The 26,885-nt window shown below is 40.0% G+C and overlaps 1 protein-coding gene and 1 long non-coding RNA gene across 2 annotated transcripts in view; one reads left to right on the top strand and one right to left on the bottom strand.

Moving 5' to 3' along the window:
* LOC310673196 overlaps positions 1-4,643 on the bottom strand; it is a 35,909-nt gene extending 31,266 nt beyond the window's left edge. Inside the window, exon 1 of the long non-coding RNA XR_014508891.1 lies at positions 4,482-4,643. This is a non-coding gene — a long non-coding RNA (uncharacterized lncRNA). The remainder of the gene's footprint in view (positions 1-4,481) is intronic.
* A 128-nt stretch (positions 4,644-4,771) lies between these two features.
* DDX43 (DEAD-box helicase 43) lies at positions 4,772-25,079 on the top strand. The gene is made up of 17 exons (XM_083431174.1): positions 4,772-5,214; positions 6,884-6,939; positions 8,954-9,086; positions 9,437-9,586; positions 10,686-10,767; positions 11,505-11,661; positions 11,748-11,866; positions 13,217-13,327; positions 14,507-14,648; positions 16,075-16,175; positions 17,095-17,182; positions 18,749-18,876; positions 20,805-20,914; positions 21,561-21,699; positions 22,181-22,268; positions 23,722-23,851; positions 24,285-25,079. The coding sequence occupies exons 1-16, from the start codon at positions 4,902-4,904 to the stop codon at positions 23,833-23,835; spliced, it is 2,031 nt and encodes a 676-aa protein (XP_083287300.1). The 5' UTR covers positions 4,772-4,901; the 3' UTR covers positions 23,836-23,851; positions 24,285-25,079.
* The last annotated feature ends 1,806 nt before the right edge of the window (positions 25,080-26,885 follow it).

Below are 26,885 nucleotides of genomic sequence, written 5' to 3'. Positions count from 1 at the left end.
AGCCCCACATACAGTGCATTGCAGTAATGCAGTCTTGAAGTAGCCAATATATGAACTACTGTGGCAAGCTTTTCCCAGTCCAAAATAGCCACAGCTGTCAAACCAGCCACAGTTGGTAAAAGGCACTTCTTGTCACTGAGGCTACCGGAGCATCCAGTAACAGAGCTGGATCCAGAAGCAACCCCAAACTGCAAATCTGCTCCTTCAGGGAGAGTGCAACCCCATTCAAGGTTGTAAAAGGTAAAGGTAAAGGACCCCTGACAGTTAAGTCCAGTCGCGAACGACTCTGGGGTTACGGCGCTCATCTCGCTTTACTGGCCGAGGGAGACGTTTGTCCGCAGACAGATTTTCCGGGTCACGTGGCCAGCATGACTAAGCCGCTTCTGGCGAAACTAGAGCAGCGCACAAAAACGCCATTTACCTTCCTGCCGGAGCAGTACCTTGTTTTCAAACTGCTAGTTTGGCAGGAGCTGGGACTGAACAACAATGGGAGTTCACCCCATCGCAAGGATTCAAACCACAGACCTTCCGATCGGCAAGCTCAAGGCTCAATGGTTTACACCACAGCGCAACCCGTGTCCCATTCAAGGTTGGCAACAGACCAATTTCTCAGACACAGGAACCACTAACCCACAGTGCCTCTGTCTTGCCAGGAATCAAACTCAGCTTGTTTTTCTTTATCCATGGTGTCCTGGTAGTGTCCCAGGGGCTGCACATCTCTGATTCAGATGTTATATAGAAATAGAACTGAGTGTAATCAGCATAATGATGGCAGCTCACCCCAAAACTCCTAATGATCATTCCCAACAGCTCCATGTATAGCACTGGATATGTCCCCTGCTGCACCCCAAAATGTAGTTGCTAGGGTGCCAAAAGGCACTCTCCCAATGCTACTTTCTGCACTTGGTCCTGAAGGTAGGATTGGAATCACTGTAATACAGTGTTCCCAATTCCCATTCCCCAGAGCTAGTCCAGGAGGATACCATTGTTGATGGTATCAAATGCCAATGACAGATCAAAAAGAAGAAGTTAGGCTGCCCTCCCCTGTCCCGCTCTCTGCAAATGTCATCCATTAGGGTGACCAAGGTTATGTTGTGTATGTGTGTACACACAGAGAGAGAGACTTAAAATGCACTGAATTTTCAACCTTACAGTTACACCTTAATCTTATTTAGAAATGTATTCATTTTTCTAGTGAGCTATGGCTGATTAAAAGCAACCATATGGAGGTCAGTACCACAACTGAAAGACAAAAAGCTAAGGAGCAAGCAAAGCAAGAGTGGTTCTTCCTGAAATACCTTTGTACACAGAAAGCAATTGAAGAATAATATAACTGTACTCTTGTTGAAACTAGCAGTGATGGAGTTGAATGTGGTACTCCAACTACTATAAATAAATTATTATTATTATTATTATTATTATTATTATTATTATTATTACTACTACTACTACTACTATTATTACAAATGATATCATATCCAAAACAGAAGTTTCACAAATGAGATCTTTCTGGATAACACACAGAGGAAAAAGAGGATGTCAAGAAAAGAGAGAGTACTGCAGAATACTGTTGCAGTGATCATTTGTAATACAACATGGACCACGGCAAGTTATATCACATGTTTTTCACAAAGACTCAAAAAACCCAGATGATTTTTTTCCTGTACACTGCAAGAGGAGACTAGCAAATGGTGAAGGAATCTGCCCTCAATGGTTGATATATTCATCCTCTAATGATGTGGTCTTTTGTTTTTGCTGTAAATTGTTCAGCAAAAAATGGTGCTTCAATTCTACAAGAAACAGGTTCAAAAGACTGGCAGAACACTGGAAAAATTTTTGTCTTTGCATGAGAGGAATACTGACCATTTAGAAAACTATCAGACCAGGAGAAAATTTGAATTGTGCCAATCTAAAGAAAAAACAATTGACGACATTAACAAGTAGAATACTGGCAACAAATCTTAAAACACTTGATTGCTTTGATCAGAGTTCCTAGCATGCAAAACTGGTACAACTGAAAAGTTGTACAGTGCTAGCAATGGATTAATTTTGAAATTTGTAGAATATCTAGCCCATTTTGATCCTATCGAGAATGAACATTTGTGTAGCGTCAAAGATTAAGAAACAATGGTTCACTACCTAGAAAAAGATATCCAGAATGAACTTATACCGCTTCTAGTAGGTGCTATAAAGTAGAGAATTTTAGCACATGCAAACAGAGCCAAATACTACTCAATAATTCTGGACTGCACAACTGATGTTAGTCATACTGAAGAAATTGCAATATAGTGCATTATGTTGATGTAATGAAACCATCAGATAACATGTCTGAGCCTGAGGTTATAAGAGAGCATTTCATAGGATTTCTTCCACTAAAGAGGCTGCAGGCCCCTTTATGACAGAAACTCTTCTTGGACAGCTTAGCAAGTGGGATTACCATTTGAGAATCTGCATGGCCAAGGTTGTGACAATGGGAGTAACATGAAAGGCAAAGAAAATAACATACAAAATAGAGTCCTAGGCAAACTCATATGTCTTTTTTGTTCCCTGCAAGGCACTGTTTAAACTTGGTAGTCAATGACTGATTGATTGATTTCATAAAATTTATACACAGCTTGATTGTATTTTTTTAAAAAAACCTCAAAGCAGTAAACAAAAACAAAAGACAATAAAGAAAAAAATCACAATCATACCTTAAAACATACAAAAGTTAAGATTAAAATTACTGCTCACTGTTAATAATAATAATACTAATAATTTTTATTTATACCCCGCCCTCCCCAGCCAAGGCCAGGCTCAGAGCGGCTGGAAGCAACTATTTTCTTCAGTTTGGTTCAACAGATCTATAATTATTTCACTGCAGCAACTCAGAGCCGGCAAATTCTAGCTGGCCGTGTATCAGACTCGAGCATGACTGCTAAGCCATTGAGGGAAACAAGGTGGGAGAGTCGGGCTGATGCTTTGAAACAAATGAAATATCATCATGGTAATATATACAGTGGTACCTCGGGTTAGGAACTTAATTTGTTCTGGAGGTCTGTTCTTAACCTGAGGTACCACTTTAGCTAATAGGGCCTCCCGCTGCCACCGCCGCACAATTTCTGTTCTCATCCTGAAGCAAAATTCTTAACCCGAGGTACTATTTCTGGGTTAGCGGAGTCTGTAACCTGAAGCGTTTGTAACCCAAGGTACCACTGTATAACGCTTTGAGAGAGATCCTTGATGACACAAACCTAAAAGGTTTATCTGGCAATACTTCTAGAATTGCAGCTAAGGCCATTGCTGTTTCAATTTGAAAGTTACATGATACAACACCCTTTTTGAAGTCAATATTACAGGCAAACTACTACACAATAAGTAAGCCAATTTAAATTCATCTACAAGCCAATTGCAAATGACCAATAATTACCTTGTGGGCTGCAGGTGTAATGCCAGTGAGATTGCAAAAGAGCTAGGAATACTGCCAGACTTTGAGACAAAACAAGTTAGAAAAAGAATAAAGAAAGACCAACTGGAGTATGAGGCCCAGAGACAGCACAAGATCAAAAGCAGAAATTCAAAGTAGGTTTCTACTATGCTGTCTTAAACATGGCCATACAATCTGTTGAAGAAGAGGCCCCAACAGCTGAGACAATTTAATTCTCTAGTTGGCTTCCCATATGATATATATACAGTCTGAAGATGTACTTAAGGCCTACAATAATTTAGAAAAACCATTGACGCACAAATGGACACAAAGATATTAATGTTGAAGATCTGTGCTGTGAATTTACAGGAATAACTTGAAGACTTCAAAAGTCTATGCTGCCATAAGGATTACTTCTCTTCATAGTACAACAAAAACTCATCTTCTCACACTGCCAGTGTCAGTAGCAAATGGTGAATGTGGTTTCTTAAAGATCAACCTTATAAAAACTTGCATGTGCTGAACAGCGTTGCAAAGGGGGCTTGGCAACTACACCAACTGAACATCTTCAAGCACTTGAGCTAAAGGAATTGGTGGCAGATGTTGCAAAGGAAATGTGAGGTGTTGATGTGCCTGAAATTGAAACTTTTACCAGACTTAACTTTTAACATCACAGTTCACAATGATTTGTGTGCTAAAGCATTTTCTTTTGCATTTGAAAAAATAAAGATTGTTGCATTACTTATCCTTGCAAATTTAAAATAAATTTAGCAGTTTCACGTTTTTCATTCCCCCCCTCTCCCCCCCTCAAGACATCTCTTTTTGAAACTTGGAATTAGCAATGGGCTGGAGTGGGGTGGGGCAAGTAGCTAGCCTTCCCTGGAGAGCAAAATAGCCTGACACCAGGATTAGATAATACTTAAGACTTATGAAGCACACCTACTCGAGATTTACTTTCCACTCAAACATGATCCCGTTGGCGGGATTTCTGACCAGCACCCACGCAGCACCACAGTATTTACCCTGAGGAGAAATAAATTACCTCAGCATTGCTTACAAAGAGTGTGCGCAAAACTCGCGCGCGACGAAAAAGCCGGACCACTCTCTCTTCGAGGCACTTAAGAAGAGGTTTCTCCAACAATTCCCCTCCTCCTGGACCATTTGGCAAGCTGAGGGGAACTGTCCTCCCAGCGACATTTTGGAGGGAACCGGGCTCTGCAACCCATTAACAAGCCTCCGCCTTAAGCGACGCCCCTCCCTTTCGCACACGAGCCACGAGGGCGCCTGCCCGCGCCGCCAATCACACGCGAGGAACTTAGAAGCGCTCCAGCCAATCCCAGCGGCCGCCTGAATCCGGCGGTTTATTGGGGCACGCGGAGAGGCGGGGCGAGGCGACGGTTTGGTGGCGCGAGGGCGGCGTTGACAACCGCTGCTCGGGTGGCTCCATCCCTTCCTTTCACGGCAGTACCGTCCCTGTTGGCTCCCCTCTCCCGCCATGTCCGACTGGGAGGCGGAAAGTGAGGAGGACGAGGCCTGCCAAGCACCCGCCAAACCCTCTCTAGCCGAGTGGCGCCCGGTGATGGCGAGGGCTAGTGGGAAACGTGGCTCCGCGGGCAAAGACGACGAGGAGGAAAGAGGCGGTGGCGGGAGGAAATGGGGTTCGCGACCGGCGCCTTCCCGCGAGCCGTGGCAGTCGGGGCCCTTGGAGTACCGGGCCCGAGGCCCCTTCCGAGGGGCGGGCAGGGAGCGTGCCGGGTCGCCGCCGCTGTGCTTCCACCTGGATAACTCCCTCGTGGGCACCCTCATAGGTAGCGGTGGCTGTCTGTGAGGGGGAACTTGGAGTTCTCTGTATTTGGGGGGCGGGTGGAGAGAAGTCCCCACTTCCCCCAAACTTTCTATCTATTTATCTATACACACACACACGAAAGCGCAAACGGGGAGGGGGCGCCCTTGCCTCCCTGGCAAAGCAGGTTATTGCTGTGAACAACCCAAAGCGTGGCTTCTGACTCCCGTGTCGTTCAGTGTTGGACTTGACTCCCTTGCTGATTGCAGTAGACTGTGTTGAATTTGGACGGTCTCCTGGATAGTAAATTGTATAATACCACATTGTTTATGAGACTCGGTTATATGCCACTTAACAGTGCACACTGTATGTAGAAAAAGTGGCTGGGTAAGCAAATAGGCTCCTCTCCCATAAAATAAATAGCACCCTCTAACCTTGCAGGGCTGTTTTTAAGGTCATCTCAATAGAGCACCCTGGGGATTCATGAGTGTATGCCTTTTGCTTGCTACATTTGTACAGTGTTTTTCTGCTAGTGCAGAGGTGGAGGTATATGTTGTTTGTGCACTATGACAGGGGAAAGGGCCAGGGAGGGAAGATGGATTTATTAGCTAAAAAGTGATTAAGACCACAGTCCTAACCCCACTTACCTGGGAGAAAGGCCCCATAAATTCAGTAGGACTTGGTTCTGAGTAGACCCACTGTTGGATTTGCACTGTAAGGCTGCAAATGTATACATACATACCTGGGAATAAGTAATTGAACTCAGTGGATCTTGAGTCTGAGTAGACATGAACAGGATTGCACTGTTAAGGATGCCCAGAAATAACAACTTTATAGTGTTGAAAAGAACTGTCAGGGGTCTTTTACCTTTACTATGGTGTACTTAGTTTCTCTTTAAAAGAGAAAGAGACCTGACTTTATAGTCATTAGCACTTTTGCAACATAAGTGATGTCAAATCTGAATGAACTGTCACTGGAGATAGAGAAATGGAAAGGAAACTCAAGCCTGCAATTCCCTGTGCAAAATGGTGTAGCCCTAATATTTTCCTTTTCGTGAATTGGGTGGCCAATAAAAAGAAAAAACAGCAGCAGAATTCTGTTCATTGTGGGCATGGAACAGTAAGCCTAGGAAATGCATATGCATCAAAGCCCAAAAGACGATTGACAGAGGGAGGCGGTCAAAGGTACAGAGAGAGTTTAAGGGACCTTCAGATTTTTAAGACTATCTGTTTTAGCCCCATGCAAAAATCCCTTTCTGTAATTGAGTTGCACCCAAATCTCTAATACTATATGATCATGTTTAAAAACTTTGGTGTTCTTTAAATGGCTTAGTTTAGCTTTGTACATAGGGGAAAGCGTGTTCACTGAAATATGTGAAAGTTATCACTATTATACTAGTGTTCTTATGTCATAAGTTCATTGTGTCATTTTGCAACAAAATATTAGTTAACATAGGGATAGGAATTGTTCATCTGGGGAAAACCTAAGAATTGCTCAGCTTCACTTCTGAGTGTTTTTATTTAAAAATTTGCACCCTCTTTAGATGCCTCCAGACTCTTGCTATTGGTTCCTTTACTTGTGATAGAAATAATGTTTGCATTTTGCCAGTAGCAATATGCATTCTATTTTTGAAAACATTTAGCTAAAATTAGAATGTGGCCAAATTTTGCATATGTATTTTAATTTTGCAACAGGTCGAAGTGGAAGTAAAATAAAAGAGCTCCAGGAATCATCAGGTTGTAAAATACAGGTGAGGCACTAATTTTTTTTTAAAAAAAGGGTTAAAAAAAAAAGTCTTTACTCAAAAGACTGGTTGTTGCATTGCAAAATAACTGCTTTTCTTTGCGAAGAGTGGGGTCATGTGTATATTTGTGATCACAAAGCAATTAGCAAAAGAATTGGGGAGAAAATGCCTAGTGTGTAGTACTGTATGTACTTGAGTGAGTTTAGTGGTGCTTAACTGAACTTAAATTGGGGGGGGGGGGTGTTGCTATACTGCTTTTAAACCCCAAGCATTTCCCCCAAACAAGTAAAACCTCAGTACTATTTATGATTGTACATTATGTTAGTGTAACATTTGGTAAGCATCATCAAAAACACATGGATTGTGCCAGCAGATGGGTAAGGAGTGACTTCCAATGAAGAACAAAGGTCCTGTTGAAAACCACTGGGACTATTGGCCAATGATGCAGATTTTCTGGAAAATTTACCAGAGTCCTAAATCTATTTTGTTTTTATTTAGGCCACAGTTCTATACCAGCTTCCCTGAGAGCAAGCCCCACTAAACTTAATGAGACTTGCTTCTGAATCAAATTACACAGGCAGCTTGTTAGACATATATTAATAAACATTATTAAAATTGTTAATTTAACATACTCTATAAATAGCTTAGAAATTTTTCCTACAGCTAAAGATTTTTCAACTGAAATTATTTATTAAGGAAAAAATTAATAAAGCAAACATAATGTAGATGGATACATTATTCATATCAGTTCAAAAATTATATTAGTCATGTTTGAAGTAGACCCACTGAAATTAATGGGCATAGCTAACTTAGATACATTTCAATGGGTCTAGTTTCAGTAGAACTTAGATGCAGCTCACAGCTTTTTTTACTAGAGTATTTGAAAACATTTTAGGAGATGACAAATTGTTAGCACACTCTCACCTTATATTGTTTGGATTTTAAAGAAAGGGCTGAATATGAGTTATAAAATATTTTCTGGGTATATGCCCTTTTTCATATCTTATGCACACTCCAATGAGAGCATGGCCATATCTTCTGGCCCTGTCTTCTGTGGAAGAAGTAAGTGGATTCTTCATGGATCCAGGTGTGTGTGGGTGTGTGCACATGTTTGTAATTACAAATTCTGGTTGTGCCAGGGTTCCTAATCACATACTACCTATCCACATATCGATTGGTCACACATAACACTAAGCTGTGGTTTAGTGCTATATGCACAAGCTGGAGTGAGCCCCAACTTGCTTCCTTTCCTGTGTGGCCGGAACTGAACTTTGGCATCATTTAGTTTTGCTTTCTCCTAATCTTGGATTGTTATTGCAGCTTCAGAAGAAGTGATAGTTTCTGTAGGTTGGTTGTTAAACTAAACCAGACTTGGCTATAAACTACAATCTCTGGTTCACAAGCAAAGATGATCTGAGAAGAAACTGAAATGTAATGCCACCAAAGTCATCCCAGTCATGTGGTAGGGTGTGTGTATTCATTCATATGACACTATAATTTAGTACTATATGTAAACTGGCCGCAGAGTGTTCTCACTTTTTGCTGACTGCACAGAGGTTAGTGCCATCTGGTGCACAAAGGGTGGGGGCAGTAATGACAATCCTGCTGTCCCCACACCTTGATAGAATGTATGGACGAAGTATGAGAAGACTGCTTTAATTTTCTGATAAAAGTTAATGTAACTTTGAAACTGCCTAAGGTACTAGACTCCTATCTGTTATGTTACTTTTTCTCATTGTAATGAAGCAAGGCATATTTAGAAATGGAAAACTTTCAACCTGATATATTGCTTCTGACTGCAAGATATCCAAGTGGTTTCGGAAACCTTACTTGTACTTATCAAATAACTTTTTAGTGCTCAGAAAGACAATTTTAGAGTGGTATATTTTTTGTTGTTGTTGTTTAGTCGTTCAGTCGTGTCCGACTTTTCGTGACCCCATGGACCAGAGCACGCCAGTGGTATATTACACCAATCTAATATCTGATTCTTCTACTAAGTAAAAAAAAACCTTACATTTAGGTTGTAAAGGGCAATTATGAAGCTGAAATAAAGATATTTGGTGGTAATGATAAGCAAACAAAAGCCAAAATGATGATTGATGATCTTATTGAGAGGTGCAGCCAAAGCAGCGCAGGAGAAAGGTATGTTAAAGGTAAGAAATTTAAACTTGATATGTGTTTTATATTTAAGCTTTCTCTTCAGACTGATCTGCTTGTATAAAACCCAGATTAGAGTTATCCACTCTGTTGAAGAGACATTTATAAACTGAAAGCTAGTAGCGAGTGTAGAAATATCCAGAGGAGTTCATAAAGCTGCCCTTGTGATGCATCCAGAAATAAAACATGGTATTGGTTCACATAGTTTGTCTTTAGATTGCAGTGAAATGAAATAATTCTGTGGTTCATAATTAAAAATTTTCTCTGAATTCCCAAGAACTAATTTAAGCTGCATTATCTGATATAAAATGTTTAACCAAATCAGAACCTAATTTTGTTCTAACAGATGGCTTTAAACACCAAGATTTTGGAACCACTCGTTATGAAGAAAGTCGTTCCGGTGCTTTGAAGTCGGGATACAGTAATCCAAAGCAATCCATTAACTGGGCCTCCCTTCGAGAAAATAAAGCTAAATATGAAGCTATGAAGTGGGCTGGTTAGTGTAACATATTTTTTAAAGGAATTGTAGGTGGTCATCCTTCAATATAAATGCTTTATTAGCTGTGAAAATCATCTACTTTGATATGTAAAAAATTGTAAGAAATTCTGAGAACATTTGATCATCTATTGATTTTGTTATATTTATTAAAAACTGCCTGGTATGTGATCACGGTTAAACGCAAAAATCAGATTAGATCTGGTGTAAAGGCCATAGTGTCAGTGCAGTATTTTAAGTGTCATATCACACTGAGGTAGCACCTTGGTATAAAAAAAGGCTTTCAATTAGATATAAAAGGTTGTGCTAACGCAATATACTATATTGACCACACTTCATGAACTAATTTAATGGCACTACAAAACATGGGTGCCAAGGTCCATAGGCATACTTACCCACAGAGTTAGGCATATAATACATGGACAAGTCTACAGCACTATAGGGCATACCAGTCGTTCACACTAATGTGATTGGTCACTCAGGCAGACCCTGGACGGATGTACTGTTCTCATGTTATAAGAATCACTGCAGAGGAATCTATGAGTCAGAAGTAACAGTGAAACCAGGGTACTGAATTCAAAATGTTTTGCTGTGCCTGTAGAGATTTAAAAATTAATCCTTGAATACAAAGCTGGGAAGAAGTAGTATCTTGATATACAAGACTGCCCATCATCCACATCTCAGTTTACAGATCAGTACTGACTGTGGTACAAACTTTTTAAAAAGAAAGCTCAAAAATTGTTTTTGTTGTTGGGTGTTTTTCTTTTCTTTTTTAATTTAGTGAAACTTTGTGAATATGGAAAAATGAATTTCCATACTTATGGTATGGTTTCTAGTAAACGAAAAGTGTTCAAGGGCTTATTGATAGCCCTTCTTTGGGTGATAAATATATTTGGTGTAGTTTCTTATCGGCATTTCTTTGCAAGCCATGTTGAATTATGTGTCTGCTCAATAGAACTATCTGTAAAAATGAGGAATAGGCTGGCATGGGAATAGAGTTCAGGGTTGTTGTTTTTAATGAAGATGGTGTTCTTTTCTATTCTTAGTAGTTTGAGAAGTTACTTTTTAAAATAACCCATTTCCCCTTTAATTTTATTAGATTTGCCTCCAATTGAAAAATGTTTTTACAAAGAATCTCTAAAGGTTGCTTCAATGTCACAAGAAGAAGCTGATAGGTGGAGGTAAGAATTTAAATTGGAAAGTTGTATGGCCTATTGGAAAGTTGGGTTGATTTTTAAATGGATTATAGTTTTAAGAAGGTGAAGGCAATGTCTGCAAAGTAGTAGGTAATACTGAGTTTAGATGCACACCATAAGACTAGGCTGTGTGCATATTTCACACAGGATAGGTCTTACGTGCCATTTTTATTTGGGGGTAGGATTGAAGCACATAAGCTCATTGTATAGCTTGTAAGGTCAGCCATGGAACATTTCCAGAGGTATGCACTTTAAAATGTCTTACATGAATGAAACATATACATTTGAAAATGCATCTATAATCAGAGAGCCTGGTTTGATTGCAGCTCTTGGACAAGTGTACATTCACTACAAACCTTGGCTTTCTATTATGTAATAGTTTGAAAGAACCTTAATTATTCTTTAATCATGCTTATGATTTGCACTAAATCATAAAACTCCTTGCATGCAGTGGGACTTAGTTGTCATCATAGCTTCTGTTGGCAAAGGTCACGTTTTGTTTTTAATAGCAGCCTCTGCCACTGGCTTTGATTATGTTTAGTGCATAATAATGTTAAGCAACTTTTATCTAGTTGTTGGCATAAGCTAATTATGGAAATGATAACAAAGTGGAAACTACATGATTTTTTGCTCTAGATATTTAGTACTTTGTCTGGAATTGATAAATAAACCATTTTGTCTGTTCTCAGTATAATATTATCTCTTTATGTTGTCTTTTAAAGAAAAGAAAATAATAATATCACATGTGATGACCTGAAAGATAATGAAAAGCGTCACATTCCCAATCCTATTTGTATATTTGAAGATGCTTTTATGCATTATCCTGACATTATGGCAAATATAAAGAAAGTTGGCTTTCAGAAGCCTACCCCAATTCAGGTATTTTAGTTTTCTTTATTTCTGAATAGTGTAGAAACTGCTGTTTAAATAGTAGGCCCTATGTAATAATATACTGTTTATTTTAGTCACAGGCTTGGCCAATAATACTTCAGGGATTTGATCTCATTGGAATAGCACAGACTGGTACTGGAAAGACGTTGGCTTATCTTATGCCTGGGTTCATTCACTTGGATTTGCAGCCAATGTAAGAAGTAACTGGAATAAGATTTGATTTATTCTGTGCCTGGTGGGTTGTTTTTGTTAATCAAGTTAATAAGATTTAACACAATCTTGGTCACAAGAGCTGTGTGTGAAACTACTTTCATGCTTTTTGTCATCCAGCCATGTTGCACTGTCAGTTGCCATTCTTTTCTCTTGCATACACACAGTAGTCCATAAACTGGAAAGAGATTCAGCAATGTATTCTTTTAAATGGTTATGGAGTTTGCAACAGTTAAGGTTGTTGTTATTTTTTTAAATCAATGCTATCATAAACAAGTCAATATAAACATTGTTGTGCTCTACACAGGAAGACGTCCCACCCCTGCTTTGCCTCTTAATTCTCAAAGCAGGTTTCTGTCAACATTGGGAGGCAGACTGCAGCTCTGTGATTTCCTTAAGAGATGGAACATTTCAGATGGGATTTAAAAAGCAAACTCTCCAACCTCATAATCCCAGCTATGAATTACTATCTATATTTACATAGCCACCATGATGCTATTCCTATGGAGTCCCAGTGATGTGTACATTTCTCTTGCTCAGGGATGCCTAGTTAGCAGGTGCTAACCAGTCTAGGTTATTTTACACCTCCCTAAGTTACAGCTTAAGGGACGCGGGTGGCGCTGTGGGTTAAACCACAGAGCCTAGGACTTGCTGATCAGAAGGTCGGCGGTTCGAATCCCTGCGATGGGGTGAGCTCCTGTTGCTTGGTCCCTGCTCCTGCCAACCTAGCAGTTCGAAAGCACGTCAAAGTGCAAGTAGATAAATAGGTACCGCTCCGGCGGGAAGGTAAATGGCGTTTCCGTGTGCTGCTCTGGTTCGCCAGAAGCAGCTTAGTCATGCTGGCCACATGACCCGGAAGCTGTACGCCGGCTCCCTCGGCCAATAAAGCAAGATGAGTGCCACAACCCCAGAGTTGGTCACGACTGGACCTAATGGTCAGGGGTCCCTTTACCTTCTAAGTTACAGTTTAACCCAGCAGCCCTGCCTTTTCTCTTTATTCTTTCCCAAGCATCTGGTCATCATGATGCACAAACATCCATTCTTCCTACTCCCGTGAAACCAAGTTACTTGGTTTGCGTTGCCATAGTATGTAGGCAGCTAATGTCATAAAGTGTTTTTGTAAGTGATGTGTGCTTTTGAACTTACTTCCAGGTAATTATGCTTTGAAATGTGGCCTTAATTCATTCTAACCAAAGTTAAATGATACTTGTATGCAAGCCAAACAGCATAGTTAGCCTGTCTGCTAGGTTTTCCTCTGTTTCCTTCTTAAAATATTGCCTTTTGTATTTTTTATGTATAATTGCTATCTAAACAAGGTTGGATTTTCTTACAGACCTAGAGAAAAACGTGGTGGACCAGGTATGTTGGTTCTCACTCCCACTCGAGAACTGGCTCTTCAAGTTGAGGCAGAGTGCTCAAAATATTCCTATAAAGGAATTAAAAGGTAATATCTACATCATCTTTATTACTTTGGCAGTGGTACTGCAATGTGTCACAATATTTCTGAAAGACGCCACTGTGAAACACTTCAAGTAGTATTTTTATGTTTATATTCTTTTGATGGATTTATTAGTATTTAACATCTACAAATTCCCGATTGTATGCCAAATACTGTATGGACTGCAGTAGAGATTATAATTTCTATCTAGAAACTTTACAGTCTTCAACTGCCACCTTCTAGCTTTCTTATGATCATGTTTAAAATTTTTCATTCCTACATCTGACTAAAATAAGCATTCCTAAGTCCCTCCAGATGTTTAGGAGAAACATCAACATTCTAGTTCAATAACGACATATATTTAAACAACTTTCTCAGCATTTCTAAAGAGTTGTTCAAATTCTATTCCTGCTACTAAAACAGGACAATCCCACAGTAATCAAGAGGACAGCTGCCACTTACCAAGAGGGTCAAAAGGCCTGGTGCATGTGCAGCAGTGGAGCCAATCCAGTACTCCTGCTGCTTCACCCATCTGCACTGGGTTCCTTGCACCTTTCCCTCGCAGTAAGCAGAAGTGACGCTCAGCATCAGAAAGACAGACAGGCAACTCTGCCCTACCCGCCCTACCCCACAACCTGCTGGTGAGACAGTAAAAACCCTTGCTAGGCCATGGCAAGAAATAATGCTGCAGTGGAGCCACTGCTGCATCTCCAGTCCTGTTCCTCTCCGTGGTTGGGGTGGAAAGTGGGAGGGCAGGCAAATCACTGTGCCAGCCTGGACCTGGTGCAGTAGTGAGGTTCCGTGTTGTGAAATGAGAGCACAGGGGAATAGGTTGGGATCCAGAAGACCACCCCTCCCCCAGAACACTCTTCTTTTGTTGTACAAACTTGGCAAATGAGAATCCCCTTGGCAGTACTTCGTTCAGCCTCGCATTCAGCAGGCACATCAGGGAACTCTGCACCAGCGGAATGATGGCATCAGACTGCACAGGGTGTTCCTCTGCCTAAGCCAACTCTGCAGTCCAGCACAAAGAGGATTTGGACTGCAGCCAAATTTACATGAAAAAAATAAATCATGCAGGGTATTTCATGTAACCTGTGTTCAGTGTAAAAATTTAAAATGCACAGTAGCATGACCATATAGTTTTAATTTAAAACAGCTAAATATTGGATAAACTCTCTCTAGCATTTGCATATATGGTGGCGGAGACCGGAAAGGGCAGATCAGCGTGGTTACCAAAGGTGTGGACATTGTTATAGCTACGCCAGGTAGATTGAATGACCTCCAAATGAACAACTTCATAAATCTGAGGAGCATTACATACCTGGCAAGTAGTCAAAATGTTGTATTAAATTGGGAGTAATGTGCAAGTATAACCTGCAAGAAAATATTGCAATAGGGAACTTTCATGTTTTCTTCCAGAATACTCCATTCTGTTCCTGCTAATCACTGTCATCATACCTCCAACAGTTAACATTGCATGGCAAGTGGCCAAGATCATAGAATTGTAGAGTTGAAAGAGGGACTCCAAGGGTCATCTAGTCCAATCCCCTGCAATGCAGGAATTTCAACTAAAGCACCCATGGGAGATGGCCATCCAACTTTTGCTTAAAAACCAAGGACTGTGAGTTCACAATCTCATGAGGGAGACCATTCCACTAGGGACGCGGGTAGTGCTGTGGTCTAAACCACTGAGCCTCTTGGGCTTCCCAATCGGAAGGTCGGTGATGCAAATCCACGTGACAGGGTGAGCTCCCGTTGCTCTATCTCAGCTTCTGCCAACCTAGCAGTTTGAAAGCATAGCAGTGCAAGTAGATAAATAGGTACAGCTGCAGCAGGAAGGTAAGCAGTGTTTCCATGCACTCTGGCACTCATCATGGTGTTCCGTTTAGTAGTTTAGTCATGTTGGCCACTTGACCCGGAAGAAATGCCAGCTCCATCAGCGTGAAAAGCAAGATGAGCGCCACAACCCCATAGTCGCCTTTGACTGGACTTAACTGTCCAGGGGTCCTTTCCCCTTTACCTTTTACTATGGATATAATGAAGAGGGGTGTTAAAAAAATAGAAGGACAGGGCTAGTAGTAATGCTAAAGAAGAATTCAGAATGTCTGGTAATATTTTAGTCACAATATGAAGAGATGGTATAAAGGTCCTTTTATTTAATACAAATGAATGTTTTTCAGATCAGGTGATTTTCAATTGGAAGATGTCTTTGAACATCAAGTTTTGTTAAGTAATCACATAATTGTTACTTTAGGTGTCCTTCAACAGGATCTACCACAACCATCCATTGGTGCATGAGCAGAAAGTTATTGCATATATGGGGAGGGGAGAGGGGAGGGGAAGTTGGAAAACGGTTGTGTAAATGGGTGCCCAAGGGCACAGTTTTGGCTCACAGCCTTTGTCACATGGTAAGCATGCAACATTATCTTCTAAAATAAGTACGTCTCCCAAGCACTTCTTTTAGTTCATATATAGCGTTACTATGTCTAATTCTGCATTATTAACAGTGCTCTGGAAACTTCCTTAGGGATACATATTTTATCTATGTTATCTACAACAGCCCCAGAAAGGAGTTATGTAGATTTTGAGTCAAAATAGAGGTATTATGTTGGGAAAGCCAAAGGACATAGCGATGAGGGTATACGTGTAAAATGAACTTGTACATGCTCTGCAGTTAATAGTTTAGAAATTTAGTGATTTTGGCATGGAGTTTCAGAAAGCCAACCGTTTATAACTATTGTGTTTCACAGGTGTTGGATGAAGCTGATAGAATGCTAGATATGGGTTTTGAGCCTCAAATAATGAAGATTTTATTAGACATACGCCCTGATAGGCAAACTGTTATGACCAGGTATGTGTGCCTTTTTAGTGGTTCATGGCTTCATCTGAAGATGTGTTTTAATGGAAAATTTGATATCTGGATGCTACATCCCAAAGTTGTTTTATGCAATTTATTATAATGACCTTGGGGAAAAAGGTAAGTGTGAAATATTGTTTTATTACATTTGCATACCATCTTTTCCTCCATGTAGCTCAAGGTGGTGTACGTGTTTCTCCTCCACATTTAATCCTCGCAGCAAGCCTGTGAGGTAGGATAAGTGGAGAGTGTGTGACTTGCAAGGTCACCCAGTAAGCTTCATGACTTGAGTGGGGATTCAAACCCATGTCATCTTCCAGCACTCTAACCATTACACCACATGGAAACTTTCATCAATCCAGCGGACTGGTAGAATTCAGGCACCCACAACTATAAAACACAGGGTTCTTTCTCCATCTGGCCACTCTCCTCTGCCCTAGGAGGAAAGAAGCACTTTGCCAACCCTGTCTGTGCTCAGCACTTTCCAAAGTGCCAAGTGTAGGGCTAGCAACCCCACTTGTACTGTATAGCAGTTGTCAAGCACCCATCAGTCTCGCGTACAAGGGATTTTGACAGGTGGACAGGATAATTCACCTGTCAGTTGAGTGGAATCATAAAGGTATAATGTGATTGACAGTTGAGTGGCCCAATCCACCTGTCAAATTTGCCCCACAAGGCCAGTCCTGATAAGGATCTGGCCCATGGAAGCAAAAAGGTTCCCCATTCTGGAATTAAATCAACACCTTTCTTTAGAGAAACTTTATTCTTGGGCAACTGAATTCTTTATTTATTTTGTTGTTCATTGTAGCAAACTATTTGCAACTGCCTTGTTCGTATTTAGGATGGAAACATGAGAATGCAGGACAGTAATAGGGTTGAAATACAAAATGACTTTCCTTTTCATTCCTACCAGTGCTACATGGCCAGATGGTGTCCGCCGTCTTGCTAAATCATATTTGAAAGATCCTATGATTGTGTATGTTGGTACTCTTGATCTAGCGGTGAGTTGTTTTCTGTTTTAGGCTTATTACTCCTGTGTTGTTTTTAATGAGACTGTATAAACTGGACAATGTCTAGTCTTGATTTGTGTGTGAACTAGGCTGTATTTATAAAAGATATAGCAACTCAAAATCTAATAATATCCCAGGCTAAAATGAAAATTATAAAATGGAAATCTTAATAATGCAAGAAGTTACAGATTGCAACATTTTTTTCTTTGAAACAATTTTATCACATTTTTCAGCCTAAAAGACTGCCAGAATGGCTTGCAAATGTCCCAGCCCTTATTCTTTGCAGTCTAAAAACATGATGGAAAAGGGGATGGGAGGAAAGAGGAAAAACACTATTTTAGTTCATAATTCTTTTAATAAGCAGCTGGAATGGAAAGATTTCAAGGAGAGGAGGAGCCAAAAGTTCCAGTGAGCTGAAAGGCTCTGTGCCCCCTGAAGAGAGATTATTTAAGCTTCCTCTTTCTCGTGCACAGAATAAGAGCAGTATTGTCCATTCCTGTCCACTGGGTAGACCTGGGTAAGACTTTGAGACCTCCAGACATCTATGTATGGATACAACATTTCAACAAAGTGTGTATGTCTAAAATCCAATGCTTGTGAGCGAAAACTGGTCAATTTTTCAGTTTTGAGGCAGGAGTCATGGTAAAATCATCCATGTTATTTGGCATCATGCATGTTGGGTTTTAGGCATATCCATTTATACCCCAAATGCAATGTGCATAATCCCAGATAAGATGGCTAATTTACCATGACCCCTGCAAAATTAACTGATCTGCCTTCCGCAAAACACTGGAATTGGAAAGCTCTGGTAGAATCATTGCCCCTGATTACAAACCATACCTGTTAGTCACAGTGAAGTGCTTCCTCCACCCTCGTGGTGTTTTTTTTATATCTGGATCACTGAGGTTACACAAAATGCTTCAGGGTTCCCTGCTCTGTGTGACTCATGCAGCTTTGTAGAGATGCTACTTTACCTTGGGAAGTCCAACATCTCTCCAAGGCTTCACCATGGAATTCAGGATTCTTCCTAGGGGAAAACAGCCTTAGCAAGAGGGTTGTGTGCCTAACTCTCGCCCAGTCATTTAAAGGGAGAGTATTTGAATCGGAGACTAATGAGACCCACATAAGGCATTGGATCTGGATTCTCTGGTTTGTAGTTTGCAATCTAAAGTAGTGCTCTGATTTTTTAAAAGTGAGTTACTTGATTCTTAGTTGTGGGTGTTAAGAACTGTATAGCAGGACCCAATGATTTAGGTGGGATTTATTTTCAAATAAACATGCCACAACAGCCAGTTCTAGTCAAAGCTCATGTTCAAAGTCTACATGCATAGTACCTGAATAGTCTTCCAACATGAAAATTCTTTGATTTTATGTTGAGATTCCTGCATTGCAAGGGGTTGGACTACATGACCTACAGGGTCCCTTCCAACTTGTACATTTCCATCTCAAACTCTTTCAGTATCCCTAGCTATAACAAAGTATGTACAATTCTTAATTGATACTTTGACAAGGTTCAAATTACATTCAGGTTTCCTTTGATTAAATTTGGTTTTCTAGGCAGTAAATACAGTGGAACAGAAAATTGTTATTATTCCAGAAGAAGAAAAAAGAGCTTTTACACGTTACTTCATTGACACTATGAAGTCTGAAGATAAAGTCATCATTTTTGTGGGAAAGAAGCTTACGTATGTAGAAGAAATCTAACATGAATATTTGGCTTACTGCCTACATTTGTCATTCACTATTAATCATTAAATATGAATCAATTAAATCTTGAATCAATAGGCAGGGTTATCCCAAGCTCCTCGCTCCCCCCCCCCTTATACTTATATGATCAAGATACGGTGCTGCACATAGCAGCATTTAACCAAATTGTATGTTACTTTTGTTTACCAGGATGTGTAAGAGTTACCCATAAGAGAAGTTATGTAAAATGTCATATTGTTTATATGACTCTGCTATATGCCACTTAACAGTGCGCTCTATGTCAAAAAAAGTGGTTGGGTAAACAAGTAGTCTCCTCTCCCAGACCAGAAAACCAGAAGTAGAGCCAGATGCTTTCAAAGCTAAGTGCAGCATGTCCAAACAGCTTAAAAGTATGGGTTTCTTGCAAAAGGTCTTGGCCCCAAAGATGTGCTTGAGGTGACATGAATTTGTCCAGTCACTTCTGGTAGCAAATTTCAGAAGCAATGTGAGAAGAAGTACTACTTTTTGTCCCCCAGATCTCCCACTGTTCAGTTTCATTGGATGGCCTGGGGTCTTATAATATATGAAAAGGGAGAAGAAACTATAGCCATTTCTTCTACACCATACATCATTTTATACACCTCAATCATGTCCTCCTTTAATCGCCTTTATTCCAAACCAAAAAGCTCCAAATTTAGTCTTCCCTAATATACAAGTTGCCCCACCTCTTCAATAATTTACTTCTCTTATATTGCTTCACGCTTCTTGGTTGGATCCAGATTTCAAGTATGACTAAGTTATGACTAACCTTAGGTAAAGGTACTCCTGACCGTTAAGTCCAGTCGCGAATGACTCTGGGGTTGTGGCACTCATCTCGCTTTACTGGCCAAGGGACCCAGCGTTTGTCCACAGACAGCTTCCGGGTCATGTGGCCAGCATGGCTAAGCCGCTTCTGCCGAACCAGAGCAGCGCACGGAAACGCTGCTTACCTTCCTGCCGGAGCGGTACCTATTTATCTACTTGCACTTTGACATGCTTTCGAAAGTTCCATTAATTTCAAGGGTTCTACTCTTAACATGGGTTAGTGTGGATCCAACCCATGACTTTTCTTTGTACTGTACTGTAATTCCTTACCTAGTCTAAATAGAGCAGCTTGACTTCTGAGAATTCAAATTATCCTGATAGCAAAGAAATATCAGGAAATGCTGGTTCTCATCTGTTTTCAAATATAAAAAAGAATAGTTTCAGCATATAATCTCAACAGGACACTTTTTCTTCAAACTCTTTTTGATTGACTCATGTTTCATAATGGGGCTAGCAGTACAATTCTTGGGAATAAGCACACATAGGATGGTGCTACCAGTCAAAGAAAACTGTTTACAACTTGATAACTAGTGATATAAGATGTAAAGGGTGTGTTAGGTATTCTGTTATATTTCATATGCTATTACTGAAATTTAACATTTGCAACAGAAAGAATTCCATAATTTTTGCATATATTCTATTACAGTGGATTTAATCTAGACACATTTTCTTTAGCTGCTGAAATCAGAATTCTACTCCATTTCAGCCATAGAGTTCTTAAGTGACTTTTCAACCCTTCATCTCTGCATTAGTTCCCTGTTTGTGAAGTGAGAATATTTGCATCTACTTCATAAGTGGATTTTTGAGAAACCACATCTCTATGCTGGTGATTTCTTTCTCTTTTTTTTCTTTAAGGAAGTCTGGTAAATGCATACAATGTTTACTCGCTGATCATGAATCCTTTAGCAATAGGATATTAAATGAGTTTCCTTGAACACCTGGAAGGAACAGAGTACCTGACATAGGGTGTAGACTACTTATTTTAGGTACATGCAACTGTATCTCCAAATGTATGAACCAAGCAATCCTATGTGTTTTTTTAGTTTTTAACTTTTCTGTTTAGTGCCGATGACCTATCAAGTGATTTTGGTCTTCAGGGAATTCCTGTCCAGTCCTTACATGGCAATAGAGAACAATGTGATCGTGAACAGGCTTTAGACGACTTCAAGAAAGGTAAACTTATAATTGATTAGAATCAGTTGTAGTATAACACTAAGCAACCAGTCATAACATATATGCGGAAGAAGATGCAATACCACTCAGCAATTATTATTTTTAAAAAACCTAAAGCCTTGCTGGCTGTGTTTGCACGTTAAGTCTCAGGGCAGGTTACAACAAATACATCACTAAAGCAGCATAAAACTATGGCAAGTTATTGTGTGACTTACTGCTACATGCAAATGTGGCCATTGAAAAGGTTTACCATTGCTGCAATCCAACCATCCTTCTATAGGGATAGCAGAGAAACAGCCAGTGAACTGTTTTCTGACTTTCTGACCATCTTAACATATTTTTTTGAAAAACAAGGCTATCTTTATTATTAAGGTGCATTTACTATAAGGTTGTGAATATTGCACTAAACTTTGGGAAATTTGGGATGTTTACATATTGTGTTTTTGTTTTGTATAATATTGTAAACTGATACAAAGAGGAAAAGATGGCATTTCCAAAATAAATGTCCAGCCTTATGTATGTGCAGTGTGAGTTCAAATATAAAATAAAAAAATGTTGATTTCTCTACCTAGTTAAAAACTCTTGTCAGATCCCAATTTATGCCTTTTGTGAGGTATCAATATATGTCTCACTGTGCTTGTTCTAGGCAGAGTTCGCATACTGATAGCAACTGACTTGGCCTCCCGTGGACTTGATGTGCATGATATCACTCATGTCTTTAATTTTGACTTCCCTCGCAACATTGAAGAGTATGTTCATAGAGTAGGCCGTACTGGACGTGCAGGGTAAGTGGAATATGCTATATATAGTGAATTGGAACTCTGGAATGCGCCATTGTTACTTCTTAGAGGAACACCAGTGTTTTCTCCAGCACATTTTACATAGGCAGGCAGCCCTGTTTAGGGAAGCTTTTAATGTTTAACAAACTCTTGTATTTTAATATTTTGTTGGAAGCCTCCCAGAGTGGCTGGGGAAACCCAACCAGATGGGTGGGGTATAAATAATAGATTGTTGTTGTTGTTGTTCCTCATTTGGGGACATCCAAAAACAATTAGAAACCAGCTATCTTGCTGAGATGCAAGTTGAGATGCAAGTTGCTTCAAAGAAGAAGAAATGAGGTTTAAGCTGCTCACTAGTACTTCAGCCTAGGAGTTGCAACAGGGTATTTTGACTATTATTCCTCAGCACAACTCAATAAAACAAAACACCAAACTGATTTTATTTGAGTTGGCTAACTTGACAGTTTTGTGCTTGCTTTTTTTTTAGCCGCACAGGGGAAGCTGTAACCCTTGTGACTAGGAATGACTGGCGGAATGCTTCTGAATTGATTGACATTTTGGAAAGAGGAAACCAGGTAGTGTTTATCATACCCACACTAGCAATTAGCCCTCTCCTTGACTTTCCCCCCAGATTTGAGGTGTGTCTCAAAAGCTCTTTAATAAGAACATGTTTTTAAGGTATTGAAACTTTGTTCTTAATATTTACTTGCTGTTTAAGATTTGTACCATGTCTTCATGCATATAGCCTCAAGTGGCTTACAATGCAACAACAAAAAAAGCACCAGAAAAGTCACTGTTAACAAGTTGGTTTATGGAAACCATTCAAACATAAAAAACAGCAAAAGGAAATAAAAATCACAACTACAGGTATGGAAAAACAACTGACCAGATGGAATCAAGAGATAATAAATAATGGTAGTTTAAGTTTTAATAATACAGATTGTGTATTTGAATATATTTATTTCTGGATGTAATGGTAGTATCTTGTAAAAAAAAATTGCATGCATACTTAATGTCTGGGTGCATGTCTTTGTATTGTGAATGTGAAAGGAATGGCTCTTATAAGATGACACCCACCACTTTGGTCTCTGGTAATTTAAACTAACTTTCTAAAGCACTTTGCATAGCAAAAGTTTGTGCTTTGTACCTTTCTCATCAGTAAGAGCTTGAATGGGGGAAATGTGGTGCATTCCAAGCAATTTGCAGTGATGGGTAGACTTTATGCAAAACAGACATCACCTGCCAACATACCAGAGTTTAATGAAATGCAGACTAAATGGGAAGTTACTCTAAAAGACCTATTAAGCATTACCCTTATAACTATCTTGCTGTAATAATATCCCAGTACAGTGGTACCTTGGTTTACGAACCTAATCTGTTCCGGAAGTCCATTCTTAAACTCGGTTCTTAAACCGAGGCGCGCTTTCCCTAATGAGGCCTCCCGCCACCAGTGCCCTTTCACCATTTGGATTCCGTTTTTAGACCGAGGTAAAGTCGGTCGGGTGGCGCTGTGGTCTAAACCACTGAGCCTAGGGCTTGCCGATTGGAAGGTAGGCGGTTCGAATCCCCGCAAAGGGGTGAGCTCCTGTTGTTCGGTCCCAGTTCCTGCCAACCTAGCAGTTCGAAAGCACGCCAAAAAAGTGCAAGTAGATAAATAGGTACCACTCCGGTGGGAAGGTAAACGACATTTCCATGTGCTGATCTGGTTTCGCCAGAAGCGGCTTAGTCATGCTGGCCGCATGACCCGGAAAAACTGCCTGTGAACAAATGCTGGCTCCCTCGGCCAGTAAAGCTAGATGAGCGTCGCAACCCCAGAGTTGTTTGTGACTGTTCTTAAACCAAGGTACCACTGTACTGTGTATTTAGCAGTTATCATAAAACGTATGGAAGGGGGAAATCTAATTTGATATGATACAAAGAATTAATATTAGCCTTTTTCAGTGTACTTAGATAAAATATTTAATTCATGGAACAATAAATATTGTCCGCTATATGAAAATATTGTTACCATGATTTTCTAATTATCAGGTAATTCCCGAAGAACTTATTTCAATGGCTGAAAGATACAAGCAGTTTCAGTTGAAAAAAGAAATAGAGAAAGATACGGGGAGGTCTCGTGGGAGATCTCGAAGAGGTTTTTAATCCATACTTGAACACAGTGAGTGCCTACTGAAATGTTAGCAATAATTTTAAGTAGAATGTAGTATTGCTCAAGCTTTATGCACACTTAAAACATAACTTTTTAAAATCTGGTTGTCTTGAAATTGCACCATTTACAGGAATGTGCATTTCCAGGTTTGAAAAATATGCTTATTAGAAAATTGAAACAATACTTTTTTATATAGCTGTCATGAGATATATAGCAGTCTTCTGAGCAAAACCTGCTCTAAATATACATAACAGTAATCATACTGAAGTTGGTTGGTCTAGTCTGGGTCTGGCTAGTGCCTAGGGATTTTAAATCATGGAGCTCTGTGGATACTAATAATAATAGGACTTCTTTGAAGTAGTTTGAGAATAATGGCCTTAATCTAACATGTAATGGGGTTTTATTGGCTTATGGTACATTGATTACATCTTCTCATCTTCAGGGAGGAAACCTTGCACATAAAGCAGTAATTGTCAACACTGAAGTTTTTGTCTGCTTATGAGTACCAACATCTTGATCAATGGAGTTCAGAAATACTGGAAATTATGCTGACTTGTAATTATTTTCAAATTCTATCTATTCACTGTAATGTATTCTAATGCAGTGCTGTAGTAAAGCAGGTGGATTATTTTGTTAAGTTTCAGTTTTGATACATTTTGGTTGAGAGTAATAACTTAATACTTAAGTTCATTCTTGTTTTGTAGCTTATAGTAGTTTTGTTAGATGGAAGAACTGCACTTCATAGAATAATGTTGATAAAAGTTCTTATTTACAAGGAAAAGTAACAATGAGGCAAACAGATCTATCCCTCTCCATCTTAAATTTAAAATTAGCCCTATTCTGTGGGTTTGTGTACTGCATCTTTATTATTGGTAAGATGTAGTGTATTGACATATTTGCATGCCTAGCGAGTCCCACCTGTAGATTAATAGTGGGTCTATAAATGGCAATGGTAGAATACTGTAATTTTATGAGAACTTTATGCATTAACATTTGGCTTCCAGAATCTTCTCTTTACTTGCACAAAAGACTAGTTTTAAGAGAATAAAGGATTAGTGTTTTCATGGATCTATAGTTGTTATGTTTATTCTTGCTAAATAAAAGCTTTTTAAACATGTATCATTTTCATATAGCATGTTCCAGAACTTGCCAAACGGTATTAATCTGCCTTGCTATAAGATTGTGAGTCAAACATTGTATCATAATTTGTTTCAATGACTAAAGCACTTCACCTTCATGTGTGAGAAGGATTATTCAGTTTCTAGTTTCTAGTTTGGTTGCACTTGAATATAATTTTCTAGTATGAACAAGAAATAGAAGCAGAGATTGGGATTAGCCATTTCCTATTTATATAACAGTAGGGATGCGGGTGGTGCTGTGGGTAAAACCTTAGCGCCTAGGATTTGCCGATTGCATGGTCGGCGGTTCGAATCCCCGCGGCGGGGTGTGCTCCCGTCGTTCGGTCCCAGCACCTGCCAACCTTGCAGTTCGAAAGCACCTCCGGGTGCAAGTAGATAAATAGGGACCTCTTACCAGCGGGAAGGTAAAACGGTGTTCCGTGTGCTGCGCTGGCTCGCCAGATGCAGCTTGTCACGCTGGCCACGTGACCTGGAAGTGTCTGCGGACAGCGCTGGCTCCCGGCCTATAGAGTGAGATGAGCGCACAACCCTAGAGTCTGGCAAGACTGGCCCGTACGGGCAGGGGTACCTTTACCTTTACCTTAATTTATATTACAAATGGATCCTGGGGAATTCTGTGCAACAAAATATGGTCTACATTTAGCAATACTGTTGTATACCAATGCACACAAAAAAGCTGGTCATTTGCAGGAGGGCAAACACACACACTCCAAAAGTGCCCCTAATTAAACATTCTCTTTCTCCCCCATAATTGCATGTAACTTGCTCCCACAGGAAGATATGCACCCAACTGGGGAAATGTCCCATTGTCCTTGCCAAATCAGTTCTCTATGCATGTGCACTTTCTCAAATGTTCCTACAATATAAAGGAAACATGCAAATAAAATACGAAGCTTTCCTTTCCAAATGTTTAACAGTGGCAGGGAAGTGATTTGACGCCTGCCTGGAAATGTTTTGAAAGAGCAAGCCATAACTGGCATTGTAAATTGTTGATTTGTACTTGCATCAAAGTACTGAGTGCAAAACACATAATGAAAAGCAGTCTTTATATTGTGGTGTTATAAACTATACACACTATCTCTACTTACTCAAAGAAAGTTGAAAGTGAGGTACTAGATCACAGAACTTTCTTTTTCCTCAGCCCACTTCCTAACTATGCAAGAGCCTATGTATTGCTGCTACCAGCAATTGACTTTATCATGAGACTCTGGCCCTTAAAAGCAGTGAGAGCATAGCAGTTTTCTTAGAAACCAAGTTCACCACTGGAGCCAGGAATTTATGGCATATGACAATATCTCACTACCAGTGGCTATTGTACCCCCATGAGGTAACGTCATAGCTGCTGGCCACTAACTTTAAAACCCACATAAGTCTCAAGTTTCCTACTCTCCATGGGGTTATGTTCACAGCACCTACTGGGCCTTCTCAAAAGGGTATGTGCATGTGAGCTTGCTTGTGAGAGGACAGCAAACACTGTCCAACCTTTTTCTTGCCTGCCAGCTACCAGCGATAGCCTAAGCTATGCATGGGGTGCAGTAAGTTGTCCCATGCCTATCTCCACTTGGCTCCAGAAAGTAACACTGAGAGAATGGGCTTCAGCCCCATTGTAGTTATGCTGAGAATTCCTCAGGGCAGTTTTATCCCCCATACCATTCAACAGTTATATTAAGCCATTGGGGGAGCAGCCATAAGGGGAATTGGAGCATTATGTCATCAGTATGCTGACACCCAACCCTCTTTCTCCATATCAGTCAGATGTGGCCCTGCAGTAGCTGGACTGGTGTGTGTGCACAATGGTGGGCTGGAAGAAGGCCAACTTGAATCCTGGTAGGACTGAGGCTGTGGGTGAGTGGTTTTCCAGATCAGGGAAATAGGTCAGTTGCCCTCTTCTGAACATGATTGCA

Source organism: Podarcis tiliguerta (assembly GCF_965153285.1).
Source record: "Podarcis tiliguerta genome assembly, chromosome: 3".
NCBI lineage: Eukaryota > Metazoa > Chordata > Lepidosauria > Squamata > Lacertidae > Podarcis > Podarcis tiliguerta.
This window is presented reverse-complemented; position numbering and strand designations above follow the sequence as displayed.

Bases quoted from the DNA above. Each gene is read 5' to 3' on its own strand.
- DDX43 (XM_083431174.1), top strand. From the start codon at position 4,902: ATGTCCGACTGGGAGGCGGAAAGTGAGGAGGACGAGGCCTGCCAAGCA. The intron at 9,087-9,436 runs GTAAGAAATTTA...TTGTTCTAACAG, and splicing joins AGGAGAAAGGTATGTTAAAG to ATGGCTTTAAACACCAAGAT. The intron at 20,915-21,560 runs GTAAACTTATAA...TGCTTGTTCTAG, and splicing joins TTTAGACGACTTCAAGAAAG to GCAGAGTTCGCATACTGATA.